The following is a 13,689-nucleotide window of genomic DNA, read 5'->3' as shown; positions in this document are numbered from 1 at the left end:
ATGTAATTTGAAGTATGCACTGAAAAGTTGGGGAATTTCAGAATATTTGAGATGCACATAGGGAGAGTAATGGAATTCCAATTGTAGGAGGTGAAGTGCTCATGGATGTTAGATGTAGCTCCTTAGCAGGTAAAGTATTACAAGATGCACACAAGTTCTAAAGATCAAACCAAATCACATCTTTATTTGATCATAGATCAACAAATAAAATACTTTGCAATTTCTAAAAAAAGTCTGAATTGATTCATCTCTTAATTACTGAGATTTGATGGATTTTTAAAAGAAACTTTTGCAACTAATCACAGTCAATGACTGCTGTTAAAAGTGCCAGGATTTTAAAGGGAAATTAAATAATAGCTTATATAAAATAGAAATAAAACAAACAGGATATTAACTATAATTCCTCTCTTTAGATTTTGATAAAGAAAATGCAAGGTATTACATCAAACTTAACTTTTGTTCTATTTTCTAATATGAATAATTCATTTATACTTTTTTTACATGCTGTTTTTATTTTTTTCCAAATTAGCTGTTTAATACATTATAAAATATGAATAATACATTATAGAATACAGATAGTAACTGAATATAGTGTTTATACAATAGAAACTGGAGTTAGCTCTGATGATTTAGATCAATTAAATATTAAAAGATGAGACAAAATTAGATCAGCATTAATATGATTTCTAGGACATTGATTAACATAAGTTTAATTGTATTGTTACATGTGATCGATAAAAAGTTGCAAAATGCGTTATATTAGATGTTTAAGCTTAATATTAATATTAAATCTCTGCTATGTTAATATTTATTGTTGGGCAGAATATTGGGGGGGGGGTGGATAAAGGAAGATAAAGGAAATTTAAAAAGGAGCTATTTGAAATTTATCCCTAACTTCCCCTTTCTTTATACTTCAACTGATTTACAATATAGTAATTCATATATATTCTTCAGCGGAACTCATTTGAAAAAGAGTATGAAGAGGTCTTCTCTACATTGACAATTACAGGGAATCCTCAGTTAACAATGGCAGCCAGGATTGGAGTTTCCATTGCTAAATAATGCTGCCATAAAGTGTGAAGTCACATGACCATGCTGCTTAGCAATGGCAGTTTCAATAGCTGCTGATAAGCCTGTTGTTACGTGGTTGCTGGTTGCAACTTCCTGCAACCACATGACATCATGCTTAACAACTTCCCAGCAAGTTTCCCCGTTGATGCTGCTTTTGGAAGCCAGCCGTAAAGGTTGCAAATGGTGATCACATGACCATGGGACATTGAAACATCTTGTGATTGGGTTGCAAAGTACCCAGATCACAATCATGTGACTGGAGACGCTATGTTGGTTACAACTATGATTATTAGTCAGAAGTACCACTTGTTCAGTGCTGTTGTAAGTTTGAATGATTGCTGAACAAGTGATCATTAAGTGAGAATCATCTATATTTAACACTGATAAATGTATGTTTATTAAACAGTTTATTTTCAATTAATGATAGGATTGTGAAAAAGTATTAAAATCTGTATTTATCAATAAATAATGCTACTCTGCATAATACTAAACTGGGCTGGACCTATTAAGTATTTTTGTATGGGAGAACATCAGAAATTTCAGGACCATAGGATAGACTGAGAAGTTGAAAAATATTCTGGAAAAAGCTAATAGCAAACCACAACTATACTGCTGCCAAGAAAACCACATGGACATATTTACATAATCATCAAGAGTTGACTTTGATCCAAAGTTGTCTTTATCTTTAAATTAAGCACAACAAATTATTCATATTTCCATCAGTTTTGAATGGGAATTCCTTTTGAAATTAATGGGCTTTCTTCTGAATGATTATGTTTATGATATATTGCTTGATAATTCATCTTAAGATCTCATTTTATTCTAGGTTAATCAGGTAATTTTCTACCTAGAAAAATTTTCAAACTGGAAAATTATTCCAAATTATGGAAACATAAGTAAGAGTCATTGATTTTTAACATCATTCTTGTAGTTAATGCTAAAAAGTGATAGAGAACTTGAACAAAAGCTAAACACTTCTATTGTTTTATTTTACTCTAGTTCACCTCACCTAACATTTGAGGACTTGGTGTCTCTTTCAGTTCAGAATTCCGGGCAAGAAGTAGCTTGCCCATCCAACCCTCTGATGTCACTGTGAACGTAGGATGCATTACAGTGGCATTGGCTTCATGACTTAAAAATTAGTGTGATCATTCACTCTACAAAGAATAAATTTATATATAAGTAAAAGTGCTTCACTTTTTGGATGAAAAATACAACAGAAATCCAATAAAAGAGGCAGAGACAGCAGATTACAATTTTAAAACTATATGTTTGCAGTTGCATAATACAGATATTTTCTGTTATTAGTACATTTATGTAAATATACTGAACAAGTGAAGAAATAAGCTTTGAATATAAATGCAGTAATTAAGACTATCAAGGAAGCTTCCAATATAGATAAAGGAACAGTTGAGAGGCTGCTTCTTCTTATTAGTGCATGGACGTGTGTTGTAAAGACAAGGACAATCTTAGCACATTGATTACGAACACACATTTAAAATACTATGTTTGAAGTCACCAACAGGGATAACACATATATTACTGTATTTTGTTCATATGTGAAATATATCACTAGTTTTACAATATTTTTGCACTGAAAATTTATCTCTAATATTTAACCTGTAACAGGTACTAAATATTAAAGGCACGGTTTCTTAGAAACATTTTAGTTTAGTATGCCTATTACACAATATGTATAAAACAAAAATACTAAAATTATTAGAACAAATCATCATTGAGATCAAACTAAATGTTTTCAGAATTCCTTCAATATTCTAGGGCAACTTTAAAGATATAGAAATATACAGGTTTTAAAAAAAATATTTAGAGGTCAGATGATGGTCTAACAAGCTTTAATGGGTAGATAACCCCATATATAATTGATTTCACAATGACTGTAGGAGTTAAATCTCCAAAGACAGCAAATGTACACAATAGAGCCAATAGCAATTGATTTTTTTTCTACAAATATTTTGTAAATCTTATAATAAAGTACTCTTGCTATAATGTTTATTTTTGATATATATTTACTTATTTTTGCTTTTATTTAACAAATACATAATATAAGCTTCATATTTAACGATACACTATTTTTTTAGTGTTTTAATTAATTCTAAAATAAAATAGAATAAAAAATAGAATAGAATAGAATTTTATTGGCCAAGTGTGATTGGACACTCAAGGAATTTGTCTTGGTGCATATAATTAAATAATTAAAATGGACTTCAAGACTTCTGGCATATATTTTAGAATCAGACTACTTCTAAGAAGTTTGGTTAAATAGAATCACTTTGTACTATATATTTAAAAACTTAATTTGGGATAAGACATAAACTAAATGTTTGTAAAATATGTAAAGTAATTATTTGATTACACTAATGTTACTAAGGAAAAAACAAAAGTGAAATCAGGCTTCTTCAAACACTTGATTGGTCTTGAAAATGTGAAGGTTGGTATGTAACAGTGATGGCGAACCTTCTCGGCACCAAGTGCTGAAACAGGAGCGTGTGTGCCGCAACCCGGAAGAGCAGTTGCCCAGGGCGCATGTGCATGTTTGAAAATGAACTACTGGTTTCCAGCGCACTAGTGTTCTGGGTTTCTGCCGTGAATGCATGCGCGATGATCAGCTAGCCAGCACGCATGATCACACAGGAAATGGAAAGACCAGCTCGTCCAGTTTCCAGCACTGCCACTTCGGGCACACGTGCAATAGGTTTGCCATCATATAATTTGATGGTGAAATTTGCAAGAAAGCATCTTTCTACTCATGCTTACAAGCATCTCCTAAGTATGTAAAACTTTGGAAACATTTCTTCTCAAGGAATACCTCATTATGTCTATAGAATATGCTACATTTATTTATTATTTCAATTTTCTGCCCCTCTCCTCAACTCCAGGCAGTTTATAGGTAAAATTTAAAAAAGAACAAAACAGTTCAAGATGAAAAAAAAAAAGAAGCTAGTTAATTAGACTGTGTGCCCTAAATCTCAACATTTGAAAGTTTAAGTTTAATGCAGAATCAGATAAGTGAACCACCAATGTTTATCATCTTTATTTTTGAAGAGATTAAGACTATTAAAAGGAGTCTTAGGATCTTATAGGCCCATTCTGGGGCCTTCCCGAAATTTTGGATGTTGTTGTACCCTTCTCCCAGAGTTGTCACAGGAAGACAATTTCAAATGTAGTAGAAATATTTTAAACCCAATGAAATAAACATATTAATTGTATTTAATTATATTTAAGACAATGCTTGTCTGGTCCTCACTAGTGCACACTTCACTAAAATGTCACTGGCAACTTCTATCTGAAAATGATTGTCTTTGTTCTATACACTATAATTATCTCTTCAAAAAGCTATATGTAACTGAATGTTTATATAGAAAGTCTAACCATTTACAGAATGAAGGAATAAAACACTTGAAAGGTAGATCAGATAGTTAATACTTCCTAAATTAATCAAGGTTTATGATAGTTTCCTCCTGCTCCCTACCTCTACTTGTATATTAGCTCAGATGCTTCAGTCTGAACATATGTTAACCAAAATTCATAACCAAGAAATTCTGACTTAATATCTCATATAGGCAATTTATGATGCTGAAAGAGATCACAGAAGTTGAAGCAATAAACAGGTTATATGACTAATTGTGTGAATAAATTTAAATCACAATAATAGTGTATAACTACTGTGTTATTTGCTAATAGCATACAATAGAAAATATTGATATATGTAATAGCAGCATAAAATATCATAATGTTCTATTGCATGATACTACAGCTAAATGATTGTATTATGGGACAGGCTATTTGGCCAATCCCTGAAAAGGCTGAAAAAGGCTGAAAGATTTAAGCCACATAAATATGATGATTATTTTAAACTATTTAAAATTATCATCCTTTTGTGAAAGATAAATAAGTTTTGAATTCACTTCTTAGACAAAGACTTAAGTTTTTTGAAAACGCTTTCTGGACACATTGGAATATTTTAAAAATGATTCCAAAGTGATTCTCAATATCTCAAAAGCTATGCAATAAATTTTCAAATGATGTTCTATGGCTCATTAACTTAAGTCTTGCAAGCTAAGAACTAGATAAATTTTGCTTGTTTTATTTATTGGATAGAGGTGTATGATTTCATTTGCCCAGAGACTTAATAGAATTACATAATAAACAAATAAATAAAGGAACCAAATTTTTAAATTTGTATTGCTATGAATAACATTTTATGACTATTATTGAAACTAATAGTTTAATTTGGGGTTCCCCTCAGAATCTTGTGTTAGTAAAGAAAATTCCCCTCTTCTCAAAAAAAAAGAAAAAAAAAGAAAAAAAAGAAACGTCTTGATTTTAAAAACAAACATGCTGAATTAAGGAAACATCATGAACATTTTATTATACACTTAAGTCTTTATCATTACAATGTCTCATAATATTGGTTTACTGTAGGCTATAATACACTGCTACTTCTTAAATTGTCATGAAGTTTTTGTTCCTTCTGCTTTCTTGGTAACCACAGCGAAATATGGTAGGCAATTGCAAGAGGCAAAAAATAGCATGAATCACAATCACTCTTTTCATAGATACATCAAAATGTAAAATGTAGATCACCTGGTCTACATATTGCATTCAAATGCATCACCTTGCAAAGAGAAAACAATAATATAAAAGATAATGGAGAAAAGAAAAGCTAATTGGTATCATATCTGATTACCTGATGTATTTATTGAAAATAAAGTCATATATGTCTAATATAATACTTCCAAGTATCCTTAGTTTGGTTGTTTTAATACCTAACAACAGTTTGAACTTTGCTGATTGACTATCACTTGTTCTTCATTATAAAATGTAGAAATTCAAAAATGTAATTCATTTCAGGTAAAATATAAGTTTTTTGCAAAAATATTTTATACAATTTTTAAGCATTTATAGCAAGAATCTTCATTTCACAGTTTTGTAAAGGATTCTTTCTTGAAACATATTTTAATGCGCTGATAGTATATCTGAAATAATGTTGTAATGTTTGAACTAAATAGAAAGTGTTAAAACTATCTTTAATGGTATATATCAATATTACACATTATATACATATCATTTATTGTAATATCAGACATATTTTACAAAACATTTATCCCCAAAATATCTATTTTACTTATGAAAGTTCATAATTAGGTAGAAATATTTTCTAAGAAAAATGTTCATAACTATTAGAAGTTATTTTGACAGTTCAAGTGTTGAACAACTGTTTAAAGTATATACTGTACAGCCATTTGCAACTTTTAACTACTGTAATTTCTCTAGATTAAATCAAATGTCCTAGAGGCTGAATTGAAAAGGACAAGCAGTTGCTACACAGAGAACAGGGAAACATAATTGATTCTCTCTGGACTAGGCAAACATCTGGTAGAGAAAGTTAGACATTTTCTAAAACAGCATGGGATATAGTACAAAAATGTTGGAGAGGGAGGTGGACTTGGCAACCAATGTCTCTCTACATTGTCCCTTCAGGATTTGCTAATGTATCAAAGTTCTTCCCTTCACAAAAAGGCTTTTTATCTCATATATTTAATAGTTCACTGCTAATATCCTATTCATATTTGTAAAGCAAATCCAAATAAATTAGGTGCCGCAAGTTCCTTATTAGAAAGCAAGCCATAAAAGCTGTGATATAATTACTTCTGTACTGGAAAGCAAATCATGCAATGCAAAATTGCATAAATCCCTAATTTTCAGTAGGTCTTCTTCAATAGACAAAGTATTTAAACCAACATTTATTCCTATATGTGGCCCTACAGAACTATCACATGATTAAATGCATCATATTTAGATACTGTACTATAGTTTAGATAATATGTTTTGCATGACAGATCAGGTATTAACAAAAGAGTTCACATAATTGTCCTAATTAAGTGAATACAAGTTCATTCATGAACTTTATCTTAATATTCTTCAGAAAATATCCTATAGAAATCAATTATTCATCATAAATAGTTAGGAGATATAAATAGCAGTAAATGTTATTTTATGATTAATATTTCTAATTTCTTATTAAAAATGAGTCATTTTCTTTATAAAGTAAGCTGTTATCCTCTAGAAGTACTCATGGATGGGAGATGATAAATTTCCTGAATATATTAATGACTCCAAAAATGAGATGCTCATATTTAGCAAAGTTAAAACAAAATCACATGTCAACAATATATTCCCATCAATACAATATGATTTTGTAGAAAATTATAAAATCACAATTATAACATACTATATTTTGAGCAGCCATTTTAATTTAAAAGAGGCAATGTTCTTCATATAAAGCAAGGCTCATTTATAACAGAATTGGCTCACAAAGAATCATCTCATCACAATGAACCAGTACAACTAAAACAAGAATGATAGAAATAAAAATTCAAAAGCAATACTTTGTAAGGAAACCTGGAAAATCTTACTGAGATTATGTACTTTATGCTACTAAATTATATTAAAAACTGAATTAATAGGATATAGTTATAATTTCAGAACTGAATAATATCACCAGTAAACTCAATTTGTTACAATACCAAAAGAATACTTAATCTTCTATGGAAGAAAAAATAGCTTGCATACAATAATAATAAAGAATAAAAGTTCACAACTCTTGTCTGTAACTCTTCACTTATATGATTAGTATTTTTGATACAGAATCATCTTTGTAATATAAATTCAGATTATGCAATATGAATTCAAATAGAATTATGCAACATGCAAAATAGTAATTTCAGAATAAAAAAATTTAATCTTTCCATATTAAATAATGATATATACCCTCAATCTGACATAAGTATAATTCGTTAGAACAAGGTTATTTTACATCCATAAACAATTTAAAAAGCAGGTATGACCATTTTTTAAATCTATCTAAAATTTCTGAGAATTGCTTTTTATATTCTTGTATCATAAAGAAAGAGTTACAGAATACTTTATTAAAAGTAAATCTTTATGGAAAAGAGCAACGGTAGTAACATTAGTATTCAATTGAATATTAAAGGCAAATATTAAAACCTAGAATCAAATGGAATCCATAAAACAGTAGTACAAAAATGATTGATATAATAGGTTTATTATACTACCAAATCTAGTTAAAATGTTACAAAAGTAACATTCGAAATACATGTAACTTTAGTTTATATTGTCATATTAATCAAAGTACCATGAATGTAATGTTTCTTTTTTTCCAGATGTAACCTAAATTGTGTTGGACTAGCTACATACAATAGTTTATTTAATTTTCCTGTACATATTTTCTAGTGTAAAATGAAGCTGAAACATTATTGCTATAATTCCTCTTAAAGCAACAGTTTTATGCTAAAACAAGCATTTATGTAGTAACTGTTTCCTTTTGTGGGCCCACTTCTGAGTAACTTGATCTATAACTTCATTTTAAATCATTAAAAAAAACAGATTGCAATACTATAACTAGTTATTAATTAAATACTATATAGCTTGCATCAGTTAAAGAGTTTTCTAGTAAGGAAAAAAGCATTTTAGCTTAGTTTTACTGTTAAGTATTCACTTATCAAAATGTAAGTGTAATTGGCCTATAACTAATGCAACCCAATTATTCCAATCGCTACATATCATTCTTATTGGAGGCAGAATACACACACACACAATCTTATTTTCAATCTCCAGTCATAGATTCTTCACACAATCAATAGGTACCGGTATGCTTTTGGCGGAACATAAATAAACCTGCTCTTCACAATGAAACAAAACGGGTCATTTTTGGCAGATTAAGTCTATTCGTTGCCTATATGCAGCATGAAAGACAAAAAGGAAATATGACTATTAAGCTTGCCTAACGCTTCTGTTTATTATTGATCCAGCTGTAAATTACCTCACCTCAAATCCAACCATACTTCCATCTCATTCTATCCTCAATGTATTCATTTTCATAAAACTGTATTGTTGGTACAAAATAAGGGTGGGGGGGGGGAGAGCTCATAATCTCCCATTACTAAACTGGCAGCGACCAGGAAGAATACTGAGGCTAAAATTAAGCACAATTGATAACAACAGGATATATTATTCATCATCTCAACCAGAGAGAGAAAAAACAACAACAACAAAGGACAATATACAGAAAACGCTTAGCAAAACTAGACATTTTATTGGTCACTCACCCCGATTCTCCCACTCATACTGAGGAACACTCACACAGGAATATATACATATAACTATATACATATATATGTATATATTTATACATGACATGGTAACTTACAAGCAGATGGAAAGCTGTACCATATAAAGGCGGCAAGGAGAGCCATGAAAGCAAGAGAGCCTGGCAGGACTCTGCTCAACCTGCCTCCCACCCTCTTTCCAAAAGGCCCTGATAACGAGGGCTAAGTGGAGCTCCTCATGCCCGCCTCACCCAGTGAGGCCTACGGTCCCTGGGGGCATTTTTGCCTCATTTGGTTCCTATTTCGGCTACATTGAAACTAAGCAACTTCCAGCGCCACCGCCGCCAACGGGCCTCTTCCCCTCCCCCTCTCGCGCGAGGTATCCCTCCGCCGAGGCCTCCCAGCTCTTCACAGAGAAAGCGCCTTTCTGCCGAGCGAGCTTTACCCGCCCACCCTCCACCCCGCCTCTGCTCCTCCGACATCTTCTTCTTCCCTCCGCTGTTGAGCCGGCACGCGAGTCCTTTCCGCCTGCCCCGGCACACCGAGGACCGGCATCCGAGCCCTTGGAGGGTTGTTGGGGAGGTCGAAGGAGACACGGGCCAAGGGTGCGCGGCCAAGGGGGTGTGCGCGCCCTGAGGGAGGGGGGCGGGACTCTTTGTCGCGGCGGAAGGATCGCGCTCGCTAGCGCTGAGGCAAACGGTCAGGAGCAGCGGCGGCAGCAGCAGCAGCAGCAGCAGCAGCGGCGGCGGCGGGTTTTGCTGCGAGTTGTTGTTTCCTCCTCCTCCTGCCCGGGGCTCGAATGGTGGAGCTCCGACTCTCGTTGCTGCTGAAGAAACCGTGACAGCCACTGGGGGAGCGTGCTTTTCAGCTGCAGGGCCCCATTGCCGAGGAGCTCGGCCTGAGCGAGCCGAGCTCCTCCGCTCGCCATGTCCGGGGACGGTGGCTCTAGCAGCGGCAGCGGCGGCAGGCACTCGGCGGAGCTGCGAGCGGGTAAGTGGGTGCCGGGCCGGGACTGCCGCCTTACAGGCCGCCTCGCCCCTCGCCTCGCCCGTGCTTTCACGGTGTGTGTGTGTGTTTCCCCCCTTTCTCCCCCTCCCCTCTGCAGAGCTCTATTTCCTCATCGCTCGCTTTCTCGAGGACGGACCCTGCCAGCAAGCCGCGCAGGTAAGGATCGCCGCCGGGGCCGGGCCTGGGAATATGGCTACTTCCCTCGCGCTGCCCCTGACCCTCTTTCCCCCTTTTTGTTGCTTCTCCAGGTCCTGATCCGAGAAGTCGCCGAGAAGGAGGTAAGTGGTGCGGCGCCTTCCCTCGCGTTTCTTCCCTTGCCCGCCCGCTTTGCCGGAGTGCCAGCGGCTGCGGCGGCCTCGCCTCCTCCCCCCCTCGCCGGGGGGCGGGCGGCTTCTCCGGGGGCTGTTTTCTGGGCGGGGGGGGCGGGGAAAGGAAGGGGGGGTCTCTTTTAGTGACCGGCGATATCTTTTTCCCTCCCCAGCTGCTGCCCAAGCGTACGGACTGGACTGGAAAGGAGCATCCCAGGAGCTATGAGAGCCTAGTAAGAGAAGCGGCCAGGCGGCGTGGTGCGGTGTGATGTACTAGGGAAAGTTTGCAAGCAGCCCTTTAAAAATTGAATTTCCCGCAATTTTTTTTTTAGCAACTTTAAAAAAAAAAAAATAAGGGCAATTTTTAAACTCCTGCTTTCTGCCCGAGAACAGGAGAGTTTGTTTTGTTAAGTCGAGCAGGTGTTGACTCAGGAGTCATCTGTCTGGGGTCCTGCAGTTAGGGTAAATAATAATAATCCTACTAATGCGAGAGCCGTAGAGTCACTATGCTAGAAATAAAGGTACGTCATGGATGTTGTGCAGGGAGAGCAGGAGGCGGGAGGGGAGGAGCGAAGGAGAGAGAGCTTGTGTGAGCCAACTAGGCCTGTAGGAGCGCTCTCTTGTATGCAGTCCTATTTCACATAACACAATAGGGCTGTGCAATTATTGAGGAATTATAAGCAGTCTTTATAGACGAAATCATTCTGTTTTCCATTTCTTATTTTGCTGGAAAACAAAGCAAAACAGGCTGGGAGAAAAACTGCTCGTCTAACCCTGGCGGATAGTGTTAAGTTACGATTGCACAGCTAACTCTTTCTGTCTGAATTTGGTGGGGGGCAGAATGTTGTTCTTAAACTGATATCGGTATGACAAAAACAAACATGTGAACTGTTGTGTTGTTTTAAGGCACACTTAGCTTGCAGTATGTACAATTGATCGGTTTGTGGTTCTATTGTGGTTTTAACTAGAGACATTTTTTTGTTTCACATTCAGGAAGGAACATCTATGGAACTAAGCTAGAAAACTTATGGATATGTGTTATAGGCTATTGTTTGGGATAGTTTTGAGGGTTTTTTTTTGGGTAGTTCAAGGAAGTTTTTACTGGCATACTGAATGTATTTCTCTTTACCCCCTGTGCAGCAGAAATGTCAGGAGTTTGATTGATTTTAAATGAAGGGAAAAAGCAAAAGGGTAAAAACAAAATATCTTACTCACTTGTAGAGCAGGCAGGGAAATCTGATTATGGATTTCTTAGGACTTTCCCCCTTGAATTATAATTTGTCACATGTCACATTTTTAGCCAAATAAATTTTATTTCATCATATATAGACATGCTATGGATTGGATCGAGACTTCTTTCAAGAATCAAGAACGAGACAAACTTTGCTTGATTCTTTTTCATATTGGTATACCAATGCCACCTTTAGTTTTTTTTGTTTTTTTTTTGGTACCGGTATATGTTGGACAGCGAATTGTGAAAGACAAGTTTCTCTCATGGGACAAACTATTAAAAGCCACTAGGCTTACTAAATTCAGTCTTCTTCCTCCATCCCCCCTCTGATTCATTATAATGCCCTTGTCTGACAAGTAGAAGAAAGTTGCCCCAGAGTATAAGCTCACATAGAGATACAATGATGTGGCACCTTTGAAGACAGATACAATGTTTCTGAAGCCAAGACCTTTAGATAATTTAATAATTTTGGACTACAAAAATTCACATGAATTTTGTGGTAGTAAAGGCTGATTGTAAGATATATGGCAAAGCAGAAAATTATGCAGATTGTTTAAAGTGTCTCCTTTCCAAATGGGCATCCTTCTCACAAAAGCTTTTAATTTATTGTTTGTGACAAAGTAGTTTCTTATTAGCTAAAGTTTGACCATTGTTGGTAGAAAATATTTGTAGAACATGAACTGCTTGCTAAAAATAGGTAAAGATTAAGGGATTGGGTTTATTTTATATTACATCTAAACTTATGTATGAAGTTAAACTACATGACTTTTCATATATTGTTTTAATTTTAAGGGTTGTACAATTTCACACATTTAGAAGAGGTAGCTTTTGAAATATATTGCCTAGTGATAATACTACTTGAATAGAGTACATAACTAATAAGGAATGCGAGAAGATAAATGCACGGTAAAATTTATGTACAGCTGCTTACATTTTTAAAGCAACATTTTGTTGCTGGCTACCTGCTTCAATTTCAGAAATCAGTGATCATAAGGGTGCTTATTAAGTAAACAATACATTTTTATTTTATTTAGGAATTGTATCAACTCAGTCTAGTTGGCTTAGCCAAGCTGATTGCAGAGCATATTTTAATGCTTATTTAAAACTTAGTTTATTAAGAATTGTTAGAACAAAATCTGTAGCTAAAGTAATATATTTAGGTTGATGTACATGCAAGATTTATCTTTTGATTTTTTAAAAATGCATCTTATAAATAAATGCTACTAAAGGTGGTTTTAATCATTTAATATTTTTATGCATTCTTGAGACATTAATCTCTATTCTTATATAAATGTTATCATTTATCATTGATTTATCAGTGCTAAATTGTGTAGTTCATGTTAAAAGTTTATTTCAGTTGAACAGCAGTATTATGATCTTTCTTATATAAATAGCATAGTTCTGACTATAAAAATCAAATGAAAGCATATATTGCTTTCCAAACAAAATTATTCCAGTTTAGCTAACATATTAACTGATGTTTGAATTGTCACAAATGAATTAATGTGTTCTTGGGCAGCAATATTCAGCTTTACTAGCAAACTTTAGAAAAGTTAAAAGGATAGTGCTATGTTACCTCTATTAATTTATTTTCAACTGTATAAGTATTTTATTGATCATATTACAAGGGAATCATGTTGCAGAAAAAAATAAATCTTGGCATGCTACTTAAAATATTGATAAGAACCAGTTATCAGTTCCCAGTTAAGTCAGTGGAGTTTTTAGAATATGAGGACAACTTTTTTTATTATTATAGATGAAAAATCATAGAAAAATGCAGAATGAAATAGATGGAAATATAAATTGTTAATAGATGTTCGTCTTATCTCAGATCTGAATTGTTTTGCTTAATTTTTTTAGCCTAGTGATCTGGTTCACATGACATGCTGAGCAATAATGTGAGTTATCTGGGTTGATATGT

The 13,689-nt window shown here is 34.4% G+C and overlaps 1 protein-coding gene and 1 long non-coding RNA gene across 2 annotated transcripts in view; one reads left to right on the top strand and one right to left on the bottom strand.

The window, feature by feature from the left end:
- Positions 1-9,460, bottom strand: part of LOC148116802 (uncharacterized) — a 37,706-nt gene extending 28,246 nt beyond the window's left edge. Inside the window, exon 1 of the long non-coding RNA XR_015731371.1 lies at positions 9,323-9,460. This is a non-coding gene — a long non-coding RNA (uncharacterized LOC148116802). The remainder of the gene's footprint in view (positions 1-9,322) is intronic.
- A 114-nt stretch (positions 9,461-9,574) lies between these two features.
- Positions 9,575-13,689, top strand: part of PHIP (PHIP subunit of CUL4-Ring ligase complex) — an 87,914-nt gene continuing 83,799 nt past the window's right edge. The window contains exons 1-4 of the mRNA XM_034431856.3: positions 9,575-10,211; positions 10,327-10,385; positions 10,478-10,507; positions 10,711-10,770. Of these exons, the coding sequence (XP_034287747.2) occupies positions 10,148-10,211; positions 10,327-10,385; positions 10,478-10,507; positions 10,711-10,770 (213 nt within the window). The 5' untranslated portion in view covers positions 9,575-10,147. The remainder of the gene's footprint in view (positions 10,212-10,326; positions 10,386-10,477; positions 10,508-10,710; positions 10,771-13,689) is intronic.

This window comes from Pantherophis guttatus, chromosome 1 (assembly GCF_059756535.1).
Source record: "Pantherophis guttatus breed Tessera chromosome 1, ASM5975653v1, whole genome shotgun sequence".
NCBI classification, from domain to species: domain Eukaryota; kingdom Metazoa; phylum Chordata; class Lepidosauria; order Squamata; family Colubridae; genus Pantherophis; species Pantherophis guttatus.
This window is presented reverse-complemented; position numbering and strand designations above follow the sequence as displayed.